At 41.2% G+C, this 27489-nt stretch overlaps 1 protein-coding gene across 2 annotated transcripts in view; it reads left to right on the forward strand.

The window, feature by feature from the left end:
- The window catches only part of LOC138282757 (fibrocystin-L-like), a 735329-nt gene that overhangs the window by 338754 nt on the left and 369086 nt on the right, over positions 1 to 27489 (forward strand). For both annotated transcript variants that reach the window (XM_069220628.1, XM_069220629.1), the window contains exons 30-32: positions 9122 to 9241; positions 11990 to 12154; positions 15862 to 15983. In XM_069220628.1, the coding sequence (XP_069076729.1) occupies positions 9122 to 9241; positions 11990 to 12154; positions 15862 to 15983 (407 nt within the window). The remainder of the gene's footprint in view (positions 1 to 9121; positions 9242 to 11989; positions 12155 to 15861; positions 15984 to 27489) is intronic.

Consider the following 27489-nt stretch of genomic DNA (forward strand, 5'->3'; position numbering starts at 1 on the left):
ATATGCATTTACTCATTCATAGAAATGTAACTCATCAATAGACTCTTGACTAAATGTGTCTCCGAGATAGCCCGTCTTTGAAATATGGAACAAGGGTAAACTACGACCTCAGAATCAAGAGATGGCAAGAACTTTGGACTATGATTATACTCAGAATATCAATCCTGTAACATCTATGCCTTCACAACATAAACCTTTTAAATCATGACTTAGAAATCTCAAAGAATTAAATATGCTTTTCACGTCTTAAGCTCTTCAAAGAACAATGAAAACTATGATTTTGCTTATCTCCAGAAATACTTTCACATTCACAACAATAAATGCTTAATAATACCAGGAAGTGCTTTTACTCAAGTAGCCTGAATCACTGTGAATTGAAGCGATTTGATTGTCGTGCCAAGAGCGCTTTAAACCTGAGGACTGAAGCGCTTGAATTGCTATGCCAAGAGCGCTTTACAACTGTGAACTGAAGTGCTTGAATTGTTGTGCCAAGAGCGCTTTACAACTGTGAACTAAAGCGCCTGAATTGTCGTGCCAAGAGCGCTTTACATCTGTGAACTGAAGCGCCTGAATTGTCGTGCCAAGAGCGCTTTACATCTGTGAACTGAAACACTTTGAATTGCTGTGCAAACGATTGCTTTACATCTGTGCTCTGAAAAACCTTTGATTGTTGCGCCAAGGCCGCTTTACTCTAGAAACTGGAAACGCTTTGCTCGTTATGCTAAGGGGTGCTTTACTTTGTGGAAGCAATGACTTCCTCCAAACTTGGATTCAGCAAGGCCTTACCGCTATGAGTACGACCTACTCGTTTTTTGAATGCAGCATGGAAACAAGGATACTTTGGTTGGACGACACTCTGCCATTCAGGAACTCTGCTCTTCTCCAGAGAAACCCCCACGAGGTCTGGCTGCATCGAAGTCTTCAAAATAGTGAGCAACGTGCTTCGGTGTGGCTGGGCTTTATAGGCCTGCCACACCCCAAGTTGGCCACAGCCTCTAAAAACATGGGAATTGTAGTCCCTTCATAGAATAGCACTGATAAGTGCATCTTGTCCACCAATGTCTTGAACCTGCATCTCTATGAGCTTTGCCACAGGGCAGACAACACTGATGGTCCTCTTTGGAACATGAGGGGATGACAAATGGTGCGCATAAAGCACTGCAAAGTCACGCAGCGGAGTTTCAGGCGAGACCTGGACCGCGCCTGGCCTTATTCCTGACATTCAGTCTTGCAGGATATTATAGTTTGAGCCAGTACACAAGCTCACCTCCTGGGAGTTACTGCTTTGGTATCTTTTCAGAAGGTGATAATCTGAATTTAGAAATAGTCATCAGAATAGCAAGTTACTTACCTTCAGTAGTGCTCTTCTCTATCCAACCTCAGATTCCTCATCAACCCTCCCACCTCCCTTCTGTGAACTTGGCTCCCTTCTCATTTTTATAAAATCGAGAGCTCTGCACACTGGTCAAAGCCAATCTGCTGATGGGCTCTGCATCAGAAGATATGCACAGCCTGGAAAGTAAGTGGTGTTAGCACACAAGGTTGGGGGGAAGCTATATGAGAGGCACAACACATCACTTCCCGAGCAGAACAGTATTAGTTCAGAGCAGCACAATTCCACATATCTACACTTAGGGGTTCCGCTAAAGATTTTACTAGCCTAACCATATGCCTGGAGAGTATTAAAAAGGTGAGGGATCTGCAGTTAGATAGAGTATCCCCAGATAGACCGTTACTGAAGGTAAAGAACTTGTCCTTCTTTCCATGAGCCATTGCTGTTCACATTAGTCAGTTATAGAGCAGCAAGCAGCATTGTTTACTTCGCAAACCAAGCAGTGTGCCATTTTAGTTAAGATAACTGCTTTAGAACCTTCAGATGATGGTCCCACTTCACAAGGACTTTCTATAGGCTTAAACTTATGTTTACAATCCCAAATTACTAAATTTATACCTGCCAGACATTCAGAAAATGATACCTGAAAGATGTAAAGGGTTTTAATACTGCATGATTGCACAATCAGCTGTATACAATTATGTAGTCATAAACCCCATGCAAAGGTTGGAATGGATAGATCCTAGAGTGGTTTGCCTTGAGACATTGAGAGGTTGTGAACTCCTACCGACATATTCATTTATGCCATTTAAAAATTTCTCTTGAACCCTTTCCCCAAAAGGTGATGTAGATTTGCTCTGCACAGAGCTGGATTATATTCTCTCCTAAGGTGTGAAATGGAACAGAGCCCTGCCATTTTTCCTGGTGGTGTAGGTTAAGTGTTGCCTCCGTAGATAAAATATTTTTCCTACTAGAAAGAAAAAACAGCACTGGAAAACAAAACAGGCCTCAGCTCTAAAAGGCGAAATATTGGCTTTGCCATTGTACTTTACATTGCTATACACATGCAAGGCCTGTCCCAATAGCTGAGTGCTACTCACTGTAAGTACATATATTGCACTTGAGTGCTAATGTCTAGTGCCTGCCCTTTAAAATAAGGTTTGTTGACACAGAACTTGGATAAGAGGTTCTGGGTTGGATGCACATGAACAAGTGGGCACATGTGTGTGCACACATGAGGGCTAAGTGAATAGGACTACTGTCCAACTTAGCATGGTATCAGTGCACAGATAACTTGTCACAAATTGGACCATTAATAGATTGATGATGACCTTTGCAGATATTATAATGGGATGGGACATTCATAATAATATCTGCAGTGCTCACTGAAGTATATTGTCCTTCAATGTATGGTGCAATACAGGCAAAGACTGGCAGCAAGTCTGTGGCAATCAAGGACCTTAATTTATACTATCTGTACTCCTTCAGGTACTTCAGGTTTTTCACATGTCTCTGGATTGATTCTGGCTTTGAATCATCCTGCTGAGTAACTTCTCTGCTGGCGAACAGGAGGATCAAATCTTTCCCGACGCACTACAGCCATCAGGCAGTGAATAGACTTGTTCCTGGAGGAGGGCAGGTTTGGCACGGAATCTGACTATCCTGAAGCTGGGAAGGCTCAACCCAAGGAGAAAAAAAGGAGAGAGAAAGTCCTCTGGAACCAATCAGAAGAGAGAATCTCCTTTGGCGTTTTGGAGGGAAGGAACCATGCAGCTCTTTCCTTCAGGGGTGTGTTTTAAGGCTCTCAACATACCACTTGAAGTAACAATATTGGAAAGTCCCAAAGTGCTGTGCAAAAGGATTAGAACAGAGATGGAATGATGATGCATATTCTGTTGATTGGAGAAAGTGGCTAACTTTATAGAACTTTCCAACCCCACTTAAAAACCTCTGCATAAGGGAGAGACAGAGAGAGCAGCATGGATTTAACAGGACTCAATGAAATAATGAACGTCGATAGATATAGATAGATATAGATATATGTTAGTAGCTGATTGCTACTAACATAAAGTCTCTGGACCTGTCTCTGCAGAGATACTGGCACCGGCCTCCCACTACCCTCTGGTGGACAGAGATTGGTGGACCCATTAGGAAAGTGTTCCTCTAGAATGTCTGAGGACTGTGCCTGTAGATGACTGACATGGACTGGTCCTGTAAGTGAGTGACACAGGAGAGGACCCCCAGGCTCTTGCTGACACACAACGGCCAAGGAGGCTGTGGTACCTGGGGAGTGAAGACAGGGATGGTACTCTGCTTGAGAGCTCCACAGTGATTCTCTATGAGACCCCAGGCTCAAGCGATAACCAGGGGCTCAGACTGATGACAAGACTTAGACAAGGTGGGCAGGTCTGAGCTCTTGATCATCAGAGAGACAGTGGCAAAAAATCAAGCTGTTAGACGTTTGTGCAACTTAGAGGCCAACAGGCCTGAATGAATTTTGTGGCCGGGTGGCTGATGCTCACCCCAACTAGCAAAATAAGACAGGATTCATTAAGATAGGCCTTCAATCTTCAATTGTTGAAGCCCTTTCTGGGGCTGAGAAGAGCTGTGTGACCTAAGCAATGCACTCAAGGAGCCAGGGATAATGTGGTTCTCCCAGGGATCCATCAGAACCTGGGAGCATAATGGTACCCAGCTCTGTTGCTCAGGACTATTGAGGAAGTGCCCAGGTCCTAGGGAGAGAACTGATAGTAGAGGTTGCACATGGCATCTCTTCTCTCATTTATAATGCTCCTGGGGGCCGCAAGTGCTAAGTGACAGACTCAAAGGAAAATAAGCGCTGTTACAAACATTATCCCAGTAGAGCCTCAGTTATCTGGGGACGAAAGACTGAGTGAGCATTGTCATGCAGTGCAGCAGGTAGCTCCCTGACAGGACCAGAGTCAAGGAAGCATAGCTGGGTGACCTCCTCAGTTTCCTTAGCTGTGTTTTGGGGGAGTGGAAGGCACCCAAAGTGATGAGGGACTGGGGTACTACAAATATTCACCACTAACTCTTTGGGGTTGCTTGGAGTGCAGCAGCCCATTTGAGAGCCTTTTCATCAAGTTTTAATAACAGACCTCTAAAGACTTTTTCCCCAGATTTTTAGTGCTCTTGGAGCTGCACAATTGGGTCTTAGTTTCTAGTGACATTTAGTTTTAGATCATAAGGTTCCCTTTACAGCAGTGTAACAAGACTCACAGTGCACAATATTGATTATTCAATGCTTTAATAACACGTATGTTAGATCACATTATCATTAAAAGGTGGTACTATCTCAAACTGCTTTTATACTGTTGTACTGGGTTTCTGATTGTTTCCGACTGTTGATTTCCCACTTTTATTAGTAATGGTCACACTCTGGCAAAGCTACAAGGTCTTATTTTAAAAATTATATTCCTTGTATTGCGTTCACTGTATGTATAGGTGTATTATGGTTTAGAGATCAGAGCTTGCTGGTGCTCAAACTGTTGGAAGGATTAATCAGAGGTATTTACACCTGTCAACTTTTGCATACTTGCAAAGTAATGCATGATACTGAGTTGCCATTTGTGGGAGGAGGTGCAATAAAGTGCTTTTGCTTTTTGAAAGAAAAAGTACTGAATGACCTGCGATTATTAAGTGTTGTTTACTGTGCTCCTGAGGACTGTTTTACTAGACCTCTGCAGGCCTTCAACTGCTCTGCCTTGCTACCCTGTGAGAGTCAAGTACAGTGCATGAATTTTAACGAAGCGCACGGTCACATTTGAATGTCAAATTAAAAGTGAAAAAAGTGAAAAACAAAGTGTGTACCAGTTCAAAAAACAGAACACAAGCACCCCAAAAATAAACATATAGATATTGAACCATAGTAGAGTGGGGAACATTGAGGAGCTTGAGAGGGGAATAAAAAGATAGCATGTGGGGCAGAGGAATATGCGGGTCTTAGACCTCACATCCTTGGCTTTACATTCCCCCACATGTTTGCCTTCACTCCTTTATTTTTGCTGAACTTGTTTTTTGGCATTAAAACTCTGTGTACTTTCCTCTTGCTTACCAATGCTAAGGTGCTTGTGCTGTCTCCTTTCAACATTGTAAAATTGGAACACACAAAATGTAGAACATTTAGTTACTTTTAAACCCCTAGTAAATAGTACAGTATAAACCCAGGACCTGTAAATTTAAAACTACTAGTGGCACTGTTAACCCATGGGTGATCCATTCCTGACGCAGGCACTAGGCACAGACACTCAAGTGGGGTAGCGTTTTTATCAGGACAGGAAGGGAAACACAGGGTGGTAGGAATTTAGTGGATCCCAGCATATTCTTGTAGTTTGTGTGACAGAAATGCAAAAACAATAGAGTCTTTATTCAACATTTGCATGGTATTCTTGGTAAGAAAGCACTGGGGAGTCCACGCAAGCCACAGCTCTGTGGACTCCCCCGGGTGTCTAGTTTCCAGAAATATCTGGGTTTGGTAGGTTTCCCTAAATGGCCGCCGAGCCCAGAACCAAAAACCCAGGTATCCGCCTTACAAAACCAAGTTGTTTTGTGATAGATAATTTTGATGTCTCCACATAAAATTTTGGGCGGTGGAATTTAGGGCTGAACTAAGTTAGGGAGCTCCCGAAAAAGCACTTTGTCTGTGCTTGCCACCACACACACCTGCTGTCTGGGTTGGGCTAACCTGCCGTTGTCCCGCTGCACAGACTGTGCTTGCAAACGAACCCCACCACTGTCCTCATCACCTCCCTCAGAATCACTGGAAGAGGAGTTTTTTGATGGACTCAGACGACTGAAAAATCACTCCTAGAGTCTGTTCCATTGTCCTATATCTCAGATGCTTTCTCAGTATCTGCTGTCTCAGCCTCTGATTGCAGCCTTACCTGCTGCTTCCTGCTCCGGTAGGGAAAACAAACTGTTGAGCTGATGCATCTTTGTGATCACTTTAAGGTGGAACATAACCCTAGGACTGACTATGCCAATGCAGATGGTCGTTCCAGGTTTTTCTGTCTTACAGATGAGAAATCCCATGACAAAAAGTAGTTCTTCCTGCTTTCTTCTTAGGAGAACACATGTTAGACCTGACATCCTTGGCATTGGTATTCCTGCAGACTTTTTTGCCTTCACTCCCTTCTCTCCTTTCAACATGACAAAACTGACATACACCCAATTTGTACATTTAGGTTACTTACAAGTCCCTAGTAAATGGTACTACATGTACTCAGGGCCAGTAAGTTAAAAGCTACTAGTGTGCAGCAGCACTCATTAAGCCACCCACTCAAAGTAAACTTGTAAAACATGTCTCAGGCCTACCACTGCAGCCTGTCAGGCAACTTCAAACTTTTTCCAGTCCTAAACTTTCCTTTTTATTACTTATAAGTGACACCTAGGGTACGTCCTAACTACCACAGGTCAGGGTGCATGGAGTTTTAAATTTAGGACATGTGAGTTTACGTTTTACATGTCTTAGCAGTGAAAAACTCCTAAAGTCATTTTCCACTGCTGTAAGACTATCTATTCAATAGACTAACAAAAGGTTACCCTATTTCACTTAATATGCCAGAACTGCTGTTTGGGACCAGATAGAGAAACTCTATTTACACTCAAATAAATTGTCATTTAAAATTCTCTTTAAGGGTAAGTTCAGATTTTAAGTTACAATTTTGAAAATGCCACGTTAAGAAAGATGGCATTTCTCTGCCGAGACCAACTGTGCCTTTCTGCCACTGTTGTGGGTCACACACCTTTCAATGGCTCTCCTGTTGTTGGTTGTGTATGCTTCCAGACATTGAGACAAAAAAGGCCCATGTGTGAGGGTCTTTCTGACAGGTTTGCTGGGGAGGAGTTGTGCCCTGTCCTGATTACACTTAAATTGACCCTGCCTGCGGCACACACAAGGTAACCATCCTGGTCTTGTCTTTGTCACCCTCAACATTTTGGATCCAGAACCAGGGGAAGGGGAAGAACTGAGGAGGATCAGTTTTGGGGATGGTCCAGTGAATTTCCCCACATAAGGAGTGGCACCAGGTGTTAAAGTGGCCCTCCCAGAACTTTTCATAAGAACACTCCTGGGCCTGTGGAAGAATCAGAAGAAGGACTTCGCTGCTGTCTGAAGAAGAAACACTGCACCAACTTGCCTTGAATCCAGGCCCGAAGATGTGGCTCAAAGAGTCAGTTGGTGACCTCCTATTTGAGCTACAGGGACACAAAAGTCTCCAGAGGCATTCCCTTTTTCCAGGTGACCGGTCACAATTGGATCTGACCTGGTCCACTCTGCCGGCCTCTGTAGGAGTGATTCCTGACTGCCCCACCCCCAGTGCTGTGCTCAAGGTCTTGGACCCCTGGCTGGCATCGGAGTGTATTCTGACCTAAGCAACTGAAGGTTTCCCTGGAATCAACACAACAAGGTACAGACCAATGCAGGACTTCGCATTTCAGCACCTCACAGCTCCTGAACAGTGGCTTCACCAAAACCAATGCAGTGCTGACTGATGCAGTAACTCATATCACACCTTACAACTCCTGATCGGCTTCTTCAATGAAATTGATGCAGCGCAGCACAGGCCAATGCAGATGCAGAACTTCATAGCACCAAGGAGAAAGAGGTATAAATCTCAAAGGGCCGAACTTGATCTTGTACCTGGCCCTCAGTCCATCAGGACTAGCCTGAGCTTGTGCATTTGTCATAGACGAACATGACTTGATATTCGCAATTGGCCGTTTGGGCTTTTTGGAGCTTTTGTCACCACATACATGTCAAAACACATAACTCCAGTTCTACAGCATGTATTCTTACTATTTTGGTGCTGTTTTATTTATTAAAATGTACTCTTTTGGTCTAAATTGGTGTTACTTTTTTCTTGTTTTGTGTTTTCACTTTATTTCTGTTAATGCTTCCTACGTTGCCTCTAAGTTAACCCTGGCAGCTTTTGTGTCTAGCTGCCAAATGGTTAAGTATTGGTTTATTTAGTGTTTTTGTGGTGCCCCTGACAAGGATTGTGTTTAATATTTGAGTAGGACTTCAAATTTCTTAACGTGGGGTAGAAAGCAAGAAAATGCATGAACTCTCATGGAGAATTTAATTTTAAAGAAAAACATTCCCTCATGTTAGCAGTAAAAAGATGCAGTTCATCTAGTCAGAGTGCTGTGAGACAGGAATGATCCTGAATATGACAAATACAAGTATAGGAGTATGTTCCCAGTAGTACTCCCTGAAAGCTGTGATTGTTGCAGCTTTCCTCTTGTGCTGCTGGCAGTGTATATGAATTGATAAAACACATAAATCTATACCTGTACATAGGGTACGTCTGCATTTCTGAGTGTTTTGTGTTGTACTTTATAATAATAATACTTTTAGAGTCATTTGTAAAACATTGTTAAGTACTGTTAAGAACCTATACCTACCCTACTTTTTGGCCAGGTGGTGCACTGGTGCTGGAGTGGAAGTATTCAAGAGGGAGTAAATTTATTATGGAGCCTGGAGACTGACATTGTCTACTCAGAAGCATGTATCATGGCTTCAGGTTAAGGCGTGCAATAAAGAAGGAATTTACTGCAATTACATTTATACTTTTTCCTTACTTTGCTTCCTCGGGTCATTACTTCCCATAAATTGAAAACAAAACGATTGCTATTTGTTCTAGCTAATAAATATTGTTGGGTCACAACCATTTGATTAGAAGCTGATTATATAATTGTTATTTGAATGCTTTACAATTACGGACTGATTCCATAATAGCATTTATATCTTATTCATATGCTTCACAGGTCTATTTGAGGAAGGAAGGAATCTGACAATTATAGGCTCTGGGTTTGCTGATAGCACAGGCAATGACAACACATCGGTATCCATTGGCCCAGTCAGATGCCCAATCATCTCTGTGTCTGGTAGGTTTATTCTAGAAAAGCCAGAACATAAATGCCGTTCTATGTGTTTTGTTTAAAGGTTGGTCTTCAAATGCATGTTGTGAAAGAAAGTATGAGATTTGGAATTGAAAGTAAATGTCAGCTTATGTCACATACTTCGACCTGAGCTGATTGATTGTGAGGGCAGGGAGAGTGTTTCAGTTATATGTACTTAAATAGTTTGCAACAGAAAGAAAAGAGTAATGAAGCCAAACAAGTGTGAATTAGCTGGTGTGATCAGTCCTTGCTTTTAGTCTTGCACTTATGTTTGCATTTATTGCACGGGTAACAACACGGTGCTAACTATTCACACAGCCATAGAAGGTTTTGCAGATTGCATGACTACTAACATTTTATAACAATACAATATATCATGAAATAATCTAAGATCGAAGTGTTAGTCCTGTAATATAGGACTGGTCACTAAAACTATAGTCAGAGCCATATTTCTCTTAATACATTTTACTTGAAAATATTTCCAGATCTCCTTTCTGGCTGGGATCTCTGCCATGAATGAATTCAGTAGTTGTCATATTTCTTTCATATTATAGCGACTGTCCAGTAATGAGTATATATAAAAACATTTTTCATGAACACATTTTATATGTTTTGGAAAGGGAGTTTTCCTGATGCTAAACAAAGGTACACTATGAAAGCTATGTAAACCAAAAAGATGTTTCCTGCAAAATCTATTCTTACACTATTAACAGCTAGCTACTCCCAACTGTCTTGATGAATGTAAAAAGACTGTGTAGCTGAGAGAATGAACGCATGGTATTTGTCTGGTTAATCAGGTACTTCCAATGTTAAATCATTTAGTAAGCACGTTATATTCAAGTTATTTCACAATTCGGTTACATCCAATACGTGTATCACAATACCAATCACTTTTTCAAGATTGAACTACTTTAAATGAAATCGTTACTAACCAATTCCTGTTAACCACTTATTTCGTGCTAGAATTGTTACACTTAGTAACATCATAATTGTTTATATCAAAATTCATGTAACTTTCATTGTTCTTTAAAAATATGCTTTACTGTTGAGCTCTTGATTTTATGCATAAGGGAAATTCGTTCAAGTATTTCTACAGAATAATTGCAGAGTTATATCCTTAACATAAAGAAACTTAAGTAAAAGACCGGATGTGTCAGAATGCAAGATCATGGTGTCAATGAGAAAATAAAACTGTCAAGTTATCACTTATTTCTGGATGCATCAAGAAACCATTTGACAAGTGGGGTGTTAGCTTGTCCTTATTTTAATTTATAAGTATCAGTTTGGGGTTTAATCTGACCGTGATACACCACATAGTCTACGTACATTGTATGAGACTTGTCGCTTGAAGTATCTTGACTGGCAGTGAAGTTGCAGAAAGCAGTTATTATGAGGGAAACACTTCATTGTTTGCAAGGCATAATATCAACAGTGCACTCCTAGCTCTCCAGTAATAAACTGACTCTGGCAGTTCAATCAATCAATCATTATTAAAGCACGCTACTCACCCGCTAGGGTCTCAAGGCGCTGATGGGGGTGGGGGATTGCTACTGCTCGAACAACCAGGTCTTGAGGCTAGTATCTTTAAAAGCAATTCCACATTCTAAAAGTGATGTAGGAATGTTCTGTGATGAGGGGCCATCAGAGAACACTTCAGGCAACACATTATGTAATTCTATTGTTTACAGATTACCTTTCATGACCCTCAAAACCTTGAGTTAAAGTTTCCCAAAACATTATTAATTTCCACAATTCAGTATGTAGGAAATCAAATGTTAGCTGGGCACCCCAGAACGAACATCGTCACTTCAACATACTATTTCATCAATCTCTTTCAAGAAATATGTTCAAAATGTAATTTTATGTCTAAGATTGGTAGACTAAGAAGCTGGTAAATATTGACCGTGATAAGTCACCAGCCTTTAAAAAAAAATTAACTTAGTTGCATAGGGTTGCTATCTGTAACTAACCTTTACTTAATGTTGAGAACTCAAAGGTTTATTATAACCCCTATCATTTCACCTTGTATAGTTGCATTTCCTGTGATATTTCGGCCAGTAAATCGGTGTGTCATTTGAAATGACAGTTAACTAGTCTACTGCATTCATGAGCCTGCTAATGGGGTATTTTCAGTTACGATCAACCGGAAACTGCTGATCGTCATGCTTGTAGCTGACGGTGTGACCGGTTTCACATGTACTGAAGATATTTTCATACCTTCTTGGAACTAAAATATACAATTCTGATATTTGAATTCTATGCTCAAATATTATTTGCAATTACCAACGCCAAAAAACAAAAGTTAAGAAATGACAGTGATAGCTCTAAACGTTCAAATAGTTCCAGAAATTGAATTCGACTTTTGGATTACCAGGGGCTCACAGGAGCAAACTGGTACACTTCAGTGTCTGCTTTTACATAGGTCCATAGAAACGAAAACGTATGATTACTCATTTGCCTATTTATATAGAAAATCATGTAAATAATTGTCCGTTTTTAAGCTTTAATTGTGTCAAGAGTATGTAGCCAAAAATCTACCTTTTTAAAGTTATAATTCTCTATTTCCTCCTGTTCTCCCCTGGACATATATTTAATATCAATCATTCAAAGTTGATCATTTTGCGTCAAGAATAATTTTTGTTGCAGTGCTTAGCAAAGGGTATTTTTATCATTATATTTAATCAGACACCTGATGTTATTATTCTTCCGCTTACAATTTTTTTCTCCAAAAAGAAAGTAAAATTGTCTGCCGGATACTTAGCGGAAAAGCTGGATCCTTCCCCGTAATTGTTTACATCGCCGAACGTGGACTTGCACAACCGGAACCAAATAAAACAGTCCGTTTCACATACAAGATTCATGTCTCCAATATTTCCCCCGACAGAGGAAGTCCTGCAGGTAAAATTAAAGCCTTGTATCATTGCTTATAAAATTGTGGCCCCAGCCAACATTTTTAGAACTGTATTGGCATGCACTGCGAAATCTTGATTGTAAAAAGTACAATATAAATGTACCTTTCATTAAAACCTTAGCACATCCCAGCAGCTTTGATTGTCAGGCATGCTATTTGATTGGAGAGATGTGGTTGTATTATGACATACGGGAAGAACGGGGCATGGCGCACAAGGTCCTGACACATGGTCATGTTATGGTGAAATTGACAAAACGTGATCAAATGTTAATAGTGGTGAGTGTGTTGGGTAGGACAAGCTTAATGCAGCATTTATTCCGCATACTTGATCAACAAATTCTTGCCTGGTTAGTGTTAGTGTTTTTCTTTTCCCATTTCAGAGGTAACACAACAGGTTGGGGTGGCCTAATGTCACAGGACCAAAACACATTTGTTGAATAGGCTAACTTTCAACAATAGGTTTCACTGTATTTTTGGCAGAGGAGGGCATACAGCCAATCTCCAAACGTCCAGCCCAATGGGCTGCAAGTAAGAAGGCTCATTTAGGCCTTTTATATTGCCTAAAGTTTTATAGACATCTCAACAAAGTAGGGTGTATAAGATAGTTCAAATGTCTTGGCTTGTCAATTCTGTAGTGCAAGACGACAACAGTTGTTTGAGAAAATGAAAGAGGCGTGGCTGAATTATTGTGCACGCTCCACAAAACATGCTATAGAGTTGAAAACAGCTTTAGGAAGAGCATGGGTTATTGGTGGTTAATCACTGAGATTGGCATATCCACCACCCACCCTTGAAATATTGTACACGTATTCAGCAGATATGTATTCATAGTCAACAAGTGATGTATTATTTACAGTGAAAATTAAAGAATAAAACACTAAAACACAAATAGGTGAGAGCTAGAAATTCAGTTTTGGTAAGAATTTTGGTTTTAGGGAAGTTGGGGTATTAGTATTTGATAAATATGAAACCGTCCGTGGTGGAAAGAAATCATCCAGTAATGGCCCAGCAAATAGAGTTAGCATCTAATGCCTTCATTATGCTGGTGGATGGATAGGACTAAGTCCAGCACCACATCATCCAGCTATTCCATTAGATATAAAAGAGCAAGGGAAACCCGATCAGCCCCAGCAAGTACCCTGCTTCTCATGAGAGGAGGGTCTATCCTGCACTTTCTTTTCTGGACGAACTGAATTAGGATGGAGAGGAAATATAAAAAACACTCTTTGACACAACCCCCAATCACAGTCCACGTAGATAAAATGGTAAAGCCATCCACGACTAAGTTTGTCAAACACCTCCAAGTGTTTAACAAGTATGAGCAATGAGGCATCTGCACTATAGCATTGTTTAGCCATCATGCACACCAAGAATTGCAGCTTTATGGTGCCACCTTTAGGCTGGTACCCCATCTTTAAAATGACCGTGATGCAGATACCCTAATTCTGTGCTCAATTTAACAAGTAATTAATATACATTTATTTGGACATTTGTCTGTCAAATAGAATAAAAAGCCATCAACACAAGGCATATTGTTATTGTGTGTTACTGTTGTTATTATTATTATTTTTATTATTATTATTATTAAGTCAAATATTATTATAATTATGCAACAAGGAATTATAACATTATCACACTCACCACCTTTCTTTAGAGAAGTTAAAAGCAACCAAGAGCTAATGTTACATTCATAAATCTCAGTTGAATAATTAATAATTTGGCACTATTACTAGTCAATTGCTGTATGTAACAAAAAGGGGTGTACGAATATGTCAATGTGGTGATAAAGAGAAAATAAAATCAAGTGAAGTGTGAGAGCAGGTACATTTTGGTGGAAGAGGGCACTGTCACATTCCACCCAAAAGTTTGAATTTAGCTGCAACTGAGGGTTTAAAGTATAAGTATTTCAACCCTTTCTTAAATTTAAAAATAGCTGCATGCATAATCATATATGGGACCTGTGAAATATATTGGAACTGATAATATGCGTTAAGGAAACGTACTGCTTTGAATCTAGGTTGATTCTATCCCTTTCAATAGTGTCAGGACTTTTCACATGTGGATAAGGTACGGATCCCGTGTCGAATGGCAAAAACACTACTAAACATACTCATAATTGATATTGTTTTTTACTTTCGTTTATTTCTGGGCCAATTACACTCACTAGAAACAAGTTCCTTCAAACATAAAACTGATCATTTCCAATAAGAAACAAAGTGAATGTTAAACCACTAGGAAATTAGGGAGTAACGACTTCTAATCTGACTGACTGTGGCACTGTACTTGAAAGTAAACTTAGTATTTGTTTCGAAGAATTACTTTCTAACAAGCCAAAAGATACCTGCTTAGGGACTTTACAATTAGGATGGGGGTTCCTGATGATTAAGGTGTCTTCTAGTAATGCCTGGAAAATTGTTGCATATAAAAAACTGCTATTGTCAGTAAAATTTGGCAATGTTGAGTTGTCAAGGATGCAGTTAGTCACCAACTAGAGAAACACATGCATTGCAATTGGGAGTCGGTATTTTGGCATAGGGGTATGCACATTTATATTTTGATATGCTAGTACCTGTTGTCTGCAATATAGGTACATTCAATTAAAAAAGCAAATAAGATACTGAAAGAAAAACATAAAAATCTAAAATAACATTTCAATACAGTACAATACAATACATGTATTTGTCCATGATATGTAATTTAACGTGTAATGCAACATAATGCAAGATACTATGTGGCAATACAAAAATGAATGATTGTTAAGAGGGGTGTGTGAAATTTGCAGAATTTATTTTTGAGCAAATTACATGACATTTCAGCAAAATTATGTTGAATTAGGTGCAATGCAAAACTGGCACTTGGTGCTGAAATTTAGTGTGAAGTCTTTTCTTTTGTCAATTTCCGACATGAGGATGCATTCTGCGCCAAAAAACGTGCAAAAACAACACCGCAAACAACAGCTTCTTGAGCTCAGACACCTGCATTGTGCCTATGAGCAATGTAGTGTTCGAAGTCAATTTTTATTGCAAATAGCATGTAAATATGCAATGTGGTGTTACAGAGTAATTTCAGGAATTTCACGTAACAGTAGCAACCTGAAATTACTGAAATTACACATTTCAGGCTGGTCTAGCGCGAATATCAACCAGGCGTAACTATAGTAGTAATAATGATTATTAGATGATATTGCCCGTGTGCTTTTTGTTCCTATTGATCCTGTGTTGATCCTACTGCTTCTTCTGTTACATGAATGATAAAATGTAAAACATAAGACTGAACTACGAGTGAAAATAAGTAAATAAATTAAAAAACAACCACATGGAAGTTGAATGGACACTCATGTTATCCACAGACAATTAGATAAACAGTTCCAGAATACGAGCACATTTAGAAAGGGACCTTCTTTGTGCCACACTGACAGCACATTTTTTAGCCAAAGAGTGAACAGATCTGAAGTGATATTTCTACAATTTTTACACTTATTTCACCATACACGATTCCCAGAGGTTGTACCCATATGCATGGTGCTTTCTGAAAGAAAAATAAATAAATTAAATAAAACAATCCTTACAGAAACTGTAATGAATAGCAAATCAAGAAGGTGTGAAGGTCTTGTGTGCCCCTTGCAGTATCTTGTAAATACTTTGAGTTTGCATTGAGCATGTTATGACTTCTAAAGAATGTATTTATTAATTAGGTGGAACTCTGTTGACAATTACTGGTAGTGGCTTTGATGAACAATCTCAAGTATCTGTGAATGGCAACCCCTGTGAAGTTATTAGAAGATCACTGACTGAAATACAATGCATAACACCACCAGTAAGTAAATCATGTTTTATTGTGATTTATAAGTTGTAGAATACTTTTTCTTGATGCATCAATGTATGACTCTGTAAAGACATTGGGGGTCATTATGAGTTTGGTTGACGGAAAGAGCCATCTGCCAAACTCCCGCGGTCAGGTTGCCGCCAGTGCAGCCGCCTTCCTGCGGGCCCCATTATGAGTTTCCCCCTGTCCCAGTGGGAAACAGCCTACAACATTGACTCTGGCTCATAAGTGCTGCAATGTGTAGGGTGAACCAAGTGCACTAGCAGTGCAGGGGACCACTGGGACCCCCTGCACCCTGTCTCTGCCAGCCTTTACTTGGCAAGGCTACTGTCATGTAAAAGCTGGCAGAGAAGAGGGTCGTAATCCCCTGGGCAGCTCTGCATGCAGCACTGCCCTGGCAGATTAGGACTACCGACGCCGCCAGTCCCTCCTGTGGAGGAAAACTGGCGGTGCTGGTGGTCTGACTGTGGCGCAACTGCTGCGATCATAATGTGGCAGTCAGACCGCCACCAAAGTGGTCGGGCCACCTCTTTGGCGGCAGTCAGATTGCCACTGTTAGACCTGACAGCCTTAGGGTAGTCACCCCTAACTTTTTGCCTGCCTCCCTCCATTTTTTTTGGACACTGTTTTGCTGGTTTATAGACTCTGCGCACTTTACCACTGCTAACCAGTGCTAAAGTGCATATGCTCTCTCCCTTAAAACATGGTAACCTGGAATCCTACCTGATTGGACTATTAATTTACTTATAAGTCCCTAGTAAGGTGCACTTTATGTGCATAGGGCTGGTAAATTAAATGCTACTAGTGGGCCTGCAGCACTGGTTGTGCCACCCACTTAAGTAGCCCCTTTTTCCTTGTCTCAGGCCTGCCATTGCAAGGCCTGGGTGTGCAGTTTCACTGCCACCTCGACTTGGCATTTAAAAGTACTTGCCAAGCCTAGAACTCCCCTTTTTCTACATATAAGTCACCCTTAAGGTGTGCCCTAGGTAACCCCTAGGGCAGGGTGCTGTGTAAGTAAAAGGCAGGACATGTACCTGTGTAGTTATATGTCCTGGTAGTGTAAAACTCCTAAATTCGTTTTCACACTACTGAGAGGCCTGCTCCCTTCATAGGCTAACATTAGGGCTGCCCTCATACACTGTTGAAGTGTCAGCTGCTGATCTGAAAGGAGCAGGGAGGTCATATTTAGTATGGCCAGAATGGTAATACAAAGTCCTACTGACTGGTGAAGTCGGATTTAATATTACTATTCTAGAAATGCCACTTTTAGAAAGTGAGCATTTCTTTGCACTTAAATCCTTCTGTGCCTTACAATCCACGTCTGGCTGGGCTTGGTTGACAGCTCCTTGTGCATTCACTCAGACACACCCCAAACACAGGGTACTCAGCCTCACTTGCATACATCTGCATTTTGAATGGGTCTTCCTGGGCTGGGAGGGTGGAGGGTCTGCTCTCACACAAAGGACTGCCACACCCCCTACTGGGACCCTGGCAGACAGGAGTAAACTGAAAGGGGACCTGGTGCACTTCTTAGCCACTCTTTGAAGTCTCCCCCACTTCAAAGGCACATTTGGGTATAAAACAGGGCCTCTGCCCTACCTCATGAGACACTTGCTGGAGAAGAAACCTGAACCAGAAACTACATCCTGCCAAGAAGAACTGCCTGGCTGCTCAAAGGACTCACCTGTCTGCTTTCTACAAAGGACTGCTGTCTTGCTGTTGCCCTGCTGCCTTGCTGAACTCTTGTCTGGCTGTGAAAGTGCTCTCCAAGGGCTTGGATAGAGCTTGCCTCCTGTTCCCTGAAGTCTCAGGACCAAAAAGACTTCTTCCTTTCACTTGGACGCTCCGTGCGCCGAAAATTTCGACGCACAGCTTGTTTCGCGGCGAGAAAAACGCCGCACACCGACGCTGATCGACGCGACGCCCTCGGGACGATCGAGACTTCGACGCACAACCTCGCAAGGACAAAGCCGCCCGACTTTCCAGGAGAAATCGACGCGACGCCTACCGTGAGTGCGAAACTTTGACGCACGGCCTCGCAAGGACAACGCCGCCCGACTTCCAAGGAGAAATCGACGCGACGCCTGCCGTGAGACCAAACTTTCGACGCACGGCCTCGCAAGGACAACGCCGCCCAACTTCCAAGGAGAAATCGACGCAACGCCTACCGTGAGATCGAAACTTCGACGCGCAGCCCCGCAGAACGACGCGCAGCCAGAAAACAAGCAGGAGAATCCACGCACAGACCCGGGACATCTGGTAATCCCCGCGATCCACAAAAAGAGACTGTCTGCGCGCCGGAAAACGACGCCCGACTTCCCCGCGTGGAAAAGAACGACGCAAGTCGGTGTGTGCTGAGAGGAAATCGACGCACACCCCCCTTTTTCCACGCATCTCTTCACCTGTGGCCCTCTGAGGAGATTTTCCACCAGAAACCAGGTACTTTGTGCTTGAAAGACACTTTATTACATTCTAAAGACTTAAGACCCTTTATATCACTTTCCTGTGATAGTTCTACAATTTTCCATTGCATCTTTATTCTTTTTTGACCTACAATTATCCTGATAAATATTATATATTTTTCTAAACACTGTGTGGTGTATTTTTGTGGTGCTATATGGTGGTATTGTATGATTTATTGCACAAATACTTTACACATTGCCTTCTAAGTTAAGCCTGACTGCTCGTGCCAAGCTACCAGAGGGTGGGCACAGGATAATCTTGGATAGTGTGTGACTTACCCTGACTAGAGTGAGGGCTTTTGCTTGGACAGAGGGTAACCTGACTGCCAACCAAAAACCCCATTTCTAACAGCCACCATGACCCCAGTGGTCGTCATAATGACCCCCATAGTGGCAAATATTGACTCCATGAAGGATAGTGAGGGTTCAGTAAAGATAATTGTTTTTTGGTATTCACAGGAACACAAATGTGCACAAGTTGATTAGTCATTACTATTATTGTTTGATAAATGTATTAATAACCAAGGATCTTGAGTATGCATCAGTTCTGTAGATACTAAAGAAATATAATGAAATTGTAAACTAATGTCAGCCCTTCAACCTGTCTGGTCAACTTAATTTTAAATTTGATATGTGGCATGTGAAGCAAAGGAAGACAACAGTTTGTTCTTCATGCGTTAAATACTAAACTGGAACCTAATAGAATAGTTAAATTCCAATTAGGTGTGCAAAGGCATTTCTGGATTGAACACAATATGCATTGACCAAGGCGTGAATACTGTAAACACTTCAACAGTAAATTCTTTCAAGTTTCAATATGCACAATGGCTGAGTATCAGAATCTATTAATTGAAGGATCTATTAGACCCACCAATTTTGTTTACTCAGATTTCATCAGCAGTATTAATCATCACTTATTCAGTTGTTAAATTAATCGCATAAACACACAGTCAGAACTCTGTGGAGCATCATTCTCTCCAGTCTCCTCTTTCATTGGTGGTTGTAGTCCACAGTATTCAGTAGGGAATATCAAACTGACAGAATAAACTAGCCAAAAATATTGAGTCTGTAATGATTGACAGGAAGAGGCTGCAAAAGTCATTCAAACACTATTTTAATGCTTACTAAAAATCCACTTACATGAAAAAGTCACATGTTTAAGAACTATTTAGGAATGGTAACTTTTAGAAAGTTACCTTTTACCTCCATCAACCTCTAGTAGGCTAGTTAGCATTAGCCTTCTGACAACTAACCTGCCAGTGTGACTGCCCACTCTAAAGAATAATCCTCCTTCTTAGAGTCCCTACTCAATATCTTATATGTCCATCCTCAGTGCCATCAGAGGTGGCTAATGAAGTCAAAACAGATTAAAGAGATCCCCAGGTTACTGTTTCCTTTCAACTCTTTTCCACAAACAATTCAGGTTTAGCCAAAAGGTGCTTTCATAGGTTAAATACATTCAATGATAATGATAGTGTGTGATAGATGAAGCTTTAGATTCACAAAATCATACACATTTTAGATTTTGAAATCTTTTTCCTTTTGAGTTTATTCTGTAACAGGTAACTTCTTCAGCTATCGAAGTGGTGGTATGTGCAGATAGAGGAACTTCACCGGCATTTTAATGTGCAACGCACATTTACTCAAACATATGAGAAACCAAGTTTGTATTTGTGTGTCAATTCCTGTAAAGTTCCATTACATTGGGTTTTCACCCAGTTTCTAAGGAACTTCACTGACTACTTCCCTGACACAAAGCATAAAATGTGCCATACACAGTGATACTTAAGCAACTTCCACATGTGTACACAATTTTATAAATCAAGAGCATCTTACACCTGTGTCTAAGGTACATTATTTCTGGGAAAGAGCCTAATGTAAGTGTTAAGGAGCCTTACATAAATTCTTTAAATCAGAAACATATATAAATAGGATAAGCTTGGCCTTTAAATCAAAACATCTCTTGTAACTTGGGTCGCTATTTTTCTTACTGTCTGTAGGACTCTTGGCAGCTACAAGCCTCCAGATTGGATCAACAATACTCAGCATTACATTTTTGCTTACCATATACTGACCATCCAATCTTTCCTTCCATCCACCCACGCATCAGTTCTTCTGTGTCTTGCTTGTGATTGTAACTAATAGCAGTGCTTCTAATTATTCCAGTCAATCAGGGTTGGGGGGCTTGCTTCCTCCTTTCATGATTGTCTTCATATGTATTCAATTCATGAATAACAGGTAATTGAGTTAAAAAAATAAAAATCCTCATTTGCCATGCTCATTTCAGACTCACCACCATTCGCCAAACTAATCTGCAATCGAGGAGCACTACGTTTCTCAGATGGGAAGAAGGTTCCAACTTTTACAGGCTTAAGTTTACTGGACACCATGCCTGGAAACCCAATTAACTATAATTGTTGGACCAAATAAGAGAGTTACAACAGCTCATGAGCCAATCAAACTTGCTCCTGGGATCTACTCCCTGTCTTTTCCTCCCAACCATGTGTTAAAAGGGGAAGCATACTTAAGTTCTTTTTGCATGGGGTACACCTGAGTCCATCTTGCAAACATACATAACTGAGTTTGACCATTCAGCTTTAGTAGGACACAACCTAAATGTCCACTGCTTGAAAATTTCTCTTCTTCCCATCAATACTAAGTAAAACAACATTTTGCTGCTTTTGCCTTGGGGTACCCCCGATTCTCGTGAACACCCAAATATAATCAATTCAGGGCCAATTTGGGTCTAAAAAATGCCACTCAAAATGACCTCTGCCCAAAATTCCTGTATACTAGGACAGGCCACAGTCATATTAAAATCATCGGCATGGCAAAGCTTGCACTTCTTGCAAAAGGCCTCTTCCGACCCTCCTAGTTTGGCTAGTAACCTAGGTGTCCAAAATGCTCTGTGGAGGGAGAACAAATGGTTTCTTCTCAGATAGGCAGGTTTATACACAGTATGTAAAGATACTTGCCATAACTGATTTATTCATGGCTAAGTTGTTCCCACAATGTCACAGGCATGCAGAAATATTCATCCAAGATATCCAGAATTAACCCATACCATACTAACACCTCCTTCTTTCACTGATGCCCATTAATTAAGTGTTCCTCCAACTCATTTGTGCCACTGTTCTCCTCCCCCAGAACCCGAGCCCAGATATGCAACTGATAGAATTTAAATTTCAAGATGGATCCCTTTGCCATTGCTAGAAACTCCTCCCAAGAGCAGAGTTTCCCTGCATGAAGCACCTGACCCCAATCTACAATACCCGCTTCTCTCAGCCCAATTGCCAACATGCCTTCCAAACACTCAGGTGTACCCAGAGAATCCCAAACTGGAGCATATTTACTATGCCATGGTCGACTTGTTGCTCGCCTGACCTGTGTCCATAACAGGGAAGTCGCATAAAGAACTTATAACCTCTCCTTCTTGAAATAGCTCATGTCGCCACACTTATACATGAACTTGGTCTCTCCTCCCTTCACCTCATTTAACAATGTTTGAAATAAATTGTTATCCCTAGAATCACTCAAGTCAGTCAACAAAGACCTACAACTTTTAAGTTGGAAGGCCAGGTATAAAGTTGGAAGTCTGGCAATGCAATACCTCCCTTATCATATTTCTTACATAGTTTTGTACTTTTGATTCTTAAACTCTTGGAGGCCCAGATAAAGGAGTTTATTCTTCTGTGTCATTTTTGTAGCCAAGCACTTTTAAAGTGCAGAGGGATGGCGTTATAAGAAAGGTACATTTTGGAGGATAGGCATCTTTATTTTATTTCTCTCCCATATAATGGTAATGGTAGATGTACCCAACTCAATAGTAACTTATTCATTTCCACCATTGCACTATTCAAATTTAGTTCTACAATTTTATCCAAAGATCAACAAATTCTGATGCCCAGATTTGTTGGTTCCTATTTTATCATGCAATTTCCCTCTTCCATGTTCCATGCCATAATTTCTTATGCCTTAATATGCCTTAATATCTGCACACTTTCCCAAAATCAGATTTCAGGCGATCCAAACTAGCTAATGTGGGGACTAGATCTTCCATATGGATCATCACATCATCGGTGTACAAAGAGATTTTCTTTTCCCAAAGGCCACATTTGAAGGGTTTTATTTCCCTCTCCTCTCTTTCTTATCTGGCTAAGGGCTCGATGTACAAGTTAAATAATATCCGGGAGAGTGTGCAGCCCCGCCTGGTCCCTCTTGTTATTTTAAAACTCGCCATTAGATTCCCATTCAACAGAATTCTAGCCAAGGGCGGTTTATAGATTTCACATATTATCCTGCAAAATTTGTTTCCCAAGGTATAATGTCCCAGGAGAGTATTCATGTATTGCCAATTCATTGTATCAAATGCCTTGGTAGCATCCAGTGTTATAATAGCAAGAGGGCCCTTATTCACCAATGCCAGATCTGTCATCTCTATCAGCTCATGGGTCAGATCATACATTTACCTCCTTTCATAAAGACTTTTTAGTCCTCCACTATCATCCCTCCAACTACCTTACTCATCCTATTAGCCAGTAAGTTTGCAAAGAACTTATAGTCACAATTAAGGGGCAAGATAGGCCTGTAGGACTTACACACTGAAGGGTTTTTGTCACGTTTTAAAATCAATATGACTATAGCCTCCTCCCATTATTTCCAGTATGAAGCCCCTTCTTTCAAACACAGTGCAAAAAGCTCAGTTATAAATAGGGCTATTACATCCCTTGACACCATGTGGAATTCATTTGGGGGCCCTTTGGGGCCAGCTCCCTTCCCTTTGTTGCCCTTATTTATTAGCCAGTTAACTTTTTTCAGGGTAATCTCATGGTCTAAGCTTTCCTTCTCCTCCTATGAAAGCTTGTCTACTGTCAGACCTTCCAGCTACCAGTTAACCTGGGCCACTGTCATTTTCAAATCCTCTGTATGAAGGGAGCCAAAAAATATTTAAAAAGCCTATTCCACCTCCTTAGTCTCCATTAGGATTTTCTCTATGGCCCCACATTTTACCTCCCTCACATCGTTCCTCATTAGCTCCATCTTGGTTTTCCAGGTTATGAGTTTACAATATACTCGAAAAGCGCTAACCTACTCGCCTCCCACAGAGCCCTAACTCTAAATTCTAGGACTTCGGCCAAACTGGACTTCCGAATCTGAATTTCCTGAAGAAGTTCCTCATTTGGCGCCTCTGAATGATACTGACCTCAGAATTTCCTTGCTAGGAATGTGATCTCCTGCTCCAACTCCACAACTGTTTTCTTGAGTTCTCTATTTTTCTGGGCAATGATGCAGATCAAGATTCCATCACATTGCTCTTAATTTATCTAACACTTCCTGGTCTGTTAGCAGGGTTTGGTCTAAAGTCCACCTTCTTGTAATTTGGCCTGACTGAATTTTTAAATCTGAAACCACAGCTGCGTGTTCAGACAAGCGAGCCGCCTAATGTTGCACACTTAGAATGTCTGCCTTGTTTGCTTGGTCCACCAAAAAATAATCTATTCTAGACAAATGTCTATATTGCTTGTTGTGATAAGTATACCCTCACCATGTGCCAGCCCACAATCTCCAAATATTGCACAAACCCAGCTGTTTCATCAAAATTTTAATATACGCTTGCATTTTAGAGTACGTTTTTGATGCATTATTTCTTGACCTGTTTCAGGGAACTTTCCAATATTGTATTAAAATCCCCTGACAGAATTATTGGATGGGAAGTTTCTACCAGCTCTAAGCACAGATTTTGGATGTGTTTCATGTCATCCACATTCGGGCCATAATAACCCACCAGCGTTTAACTATTGTCAGCTATTCTCAGAGTTGCAATGACCATATGCCTCTCTTATCGGATTTATAATCCTGGTTTGAGATTATCAATTTTTTTTAAATCAGAATGACCACTCTTTTTGTGCGACTGAATAGGTCCATACACACTTCCTGCTGATCTCATTTCTGAGTTTTAAAGACCTCCAGACACACAGATCTAGTCAGATGGGATTCTTGTAGGACTAATATTTGAGCAGATCACTCCCTTAAATATTGAAAAATATTTGATTTTCCATTCCTTGGCCGGTGCCCATTTACATTCCAGGATAAAATTTGCACTCCTTTACCATCCACTCCCAATTCTAATTCTACCTATGGGTTTTGCACTAATCAAATGACTTCCCCAGAGATAATATAGGGGGTCATTGTGAGTTTGGCAGATGGAAAAGACCGACCACCAAACTCCCGCGGTCAGGTTGCTGCAGTGAGGCTTCCTTCCTTCAAGCCCCATTAGGAGTTTCCTGCTGGGTCAGCAGGAGGAAACAGGGTCAGACCGCCACCGCGACCCTGGGGGTCTGAAGACTGCCAGGGTCATTATGACCCCCATAGTATTTGAGGAGACATTTTTGTTTCCATCTAGGCCCCCCAACCCTGCCTCCTCCTCCCAAGAGAGCACACCCCTGAATCTTCTTGGTTGAGTAAGCCATATTTGGAAACACAACCAGGAGCAACGGGGTATTACCTAAAGCAAAAAACAACAAAAGAAAATTAGTGAATGTTAGTGAAAAAATAACACAAATGACAAAAGAAAAAAACACTGTAGCTAAGCTGCAGTTTAAGAATATGCTTAGGTTCCAGTAAATTCTGCCACAGGCCCTATGACATGCTAAAAAACGTGGTTAGTTCTGATCTTCCCCAGTGGATTATCAGCCTTTTCATGGGCCCTAAAATTGTACATTTTATTTTTAAACATCACTTTAAGGGTAGCAGGGAGCCTCAGCTGGGCCGTGGCCCCTAACTTCCTAAATTCTCCTATCCTTTTCCCCAATTCCCACTACGTATTTGGAGTAGCTCAGGAGATGTCAGAGCTAATTTAAAGAAAAAAGCCTTTTCCATTCAGGGAGCTCATTTTCAGTTCCTATTTAAGATACTCTCTTTGATAGAGTATGCAAGAAAGTTTAGCAGGATTCTTTGTGGCTTAGTTTTACTAACAACCTTTTTAAAGGGATCCCGGTGAACCCTCTGACTGCCCTTAAACAAGTTTTCTTCTGGCCCTTCCCAGGAGCAGTTGATCTTCAGCAGATCCGCGAGGAAGGACTTAATATCCTCCCCCTTACTCAGCAGTCTTAAATTGTTTCTTTTGCATTATTTCCTAATGATTCCAATTTATCATGACTCTCTTCTTATGTTATTTTCATCATGTTAATTTCTTGTCTGTCAAGAGCAGCATTTGCTTTTGAACTCTGCCACCACTCAGTTTTTCAATACTTAGGTTCTCTGTTGCAGAGAATCACATTTTTTACCAAACCCTTCACAAACAGCCTGTATGTCCCTTTTGTTAGCCTGGGAAATGGAAAATACATTTCTGACCTCATCTAAGAGGGACTTCCACAGATATTCCATTGCGTCAATGCATAGGGAGGAGGCATCAGTATTACCTGAGGGATGAGAGGAGAGACTCTTACCATCTGGGCAGACCAAAATACAATGCAATCAACCATCACATGGACCGGCTAGTGTGCTTGACATCGTGGATGCTGTAGGTATATTGGTGTTGGTCTCCTCTCCTAGTCTTGGTTCCACACCTACCCCTGCATCACCTATATCAGCTAAACACTGATATCGATATGACCCCCAAGATATCTGGGTACTTCTATCATCAACTTTCCAACCCTCTTCGATCTAAGTTTCCCATGTTGTGTCCAACTGCTGTACAGTTATGGGTGATGAGGCCCCCTGACTTATTTCACAACCCTCGAGTGGCTGTGCCGAGGGTATACTGGGGGTTGATATTGACTCTCCAGACATTAAGTTCCTATAATGTGCTTTAAAAAAAATCTGAGAGAGGGGGTTATCCTTAGTTGCTGGTTAAGGGGTGCCCAGCTTATACGCCCTCTAAAAATCTTCTGCGTGGAGGCTTTACTTGCTGAGTCAATTGAGCCTTGTTGTCCTGGTAGTACCAGAGATGCTTCTGTAGGGTGCAGTAAACTGGATTGTTTCCCCCCAGGTCTCTTTGCTTGCAAATTAATAGTGTCAATAACCACTTTGCCTTTGCCCAGGGGAGCTTTGTCCTAAATTTTATCACTTTCACCCCTTGCACCTACTGTACCCCTCAGCACATATTTGTTTGGTATGTAAGGCTTCCCCTTCATCAACCAGCCCCCAGCTTGCCTAGCAACCCTTTTGCTTTGTCTCTGCATGGTAATGTTTTGCCCCTCCCTCCTCCACCACTGCTGTTGTCATTCTCACAGTCTCCATCTCAGTCCCACAGCTCCAGGGTGTTCCTGGGCACTGTCCTAGACCCTGTCTCCTCTCTACCACACAACAGAAGTAGAAAAACCCTCTGCAGCTATCCTGCCAGTGCTGCCTTTGTACATTTGCTATTCCCTTTCAACACAACCCTGTAAGTGAGTTTACGGACTGGGCAGCCCTTAGCTAGCGTTCTCCCTCCACTGCTTCAATCACCTCCCTGGGCTGCAAACCCACTGCTGCGCTGCACCATTGCTCCACATGCACTTCAGATAGCGGTGCCAGCCTGTGCTGTCTCAACGCCTCACTGAGACCAGCCCAAACTCCCAGCACTGCTGCCAAGTCCGTTGTAAGTTAATGACACTCCTACAGCGTGAAGCACTATTCTCCCCCTTCCTGCACAGTCCACTGTTTGGGGAACTTTTGTTGCATTTACATCTGACAATGATCCCCCTCACTCCTGATGCGGCAGTGACCTGCCGCTAGCTTGCCACCATGTTCTTCAACAGGTTATTGACTTTAATTTATGCCAATATATGCACATTTTTTAAGTAAGCATCCAGTAACTTCAAATTTTAATTGAGTGTAAGAATCATATTTTATTTTATGAGTTGTTTTGAGTAGTTTTACATCTGCAGATATGATGATAACATTGTATGCATTTTTAATTAATTTGAGTTTGCTTTACTTTCCAATTTTTGCTTTTACTATATATTTACTTTGTTTTCCTCTGTCCTTCATTGTTTTATTGCTTCTACCTTTGCTTCCTTTTTTTAATTACCCTGTTTTTCCTGCACTGTCTT

Source organism: Pleurodeles waltl, chromosome 2_2 (genome assembly GCF_031143425.1).
Source record: "Pleurodeles waltl isolate 20211129_DDA chromosome 2_2, aPleWal1.hap1.20221129, whole genome shotgun sequence".
NCBI classification, from domain to species: domain Eukaryota; kingdom Metazoa; phylum Chordata; class Amphibia; order Caudata; family Salamandridae; genus Pleurodeles; species Pleurodeles waltl.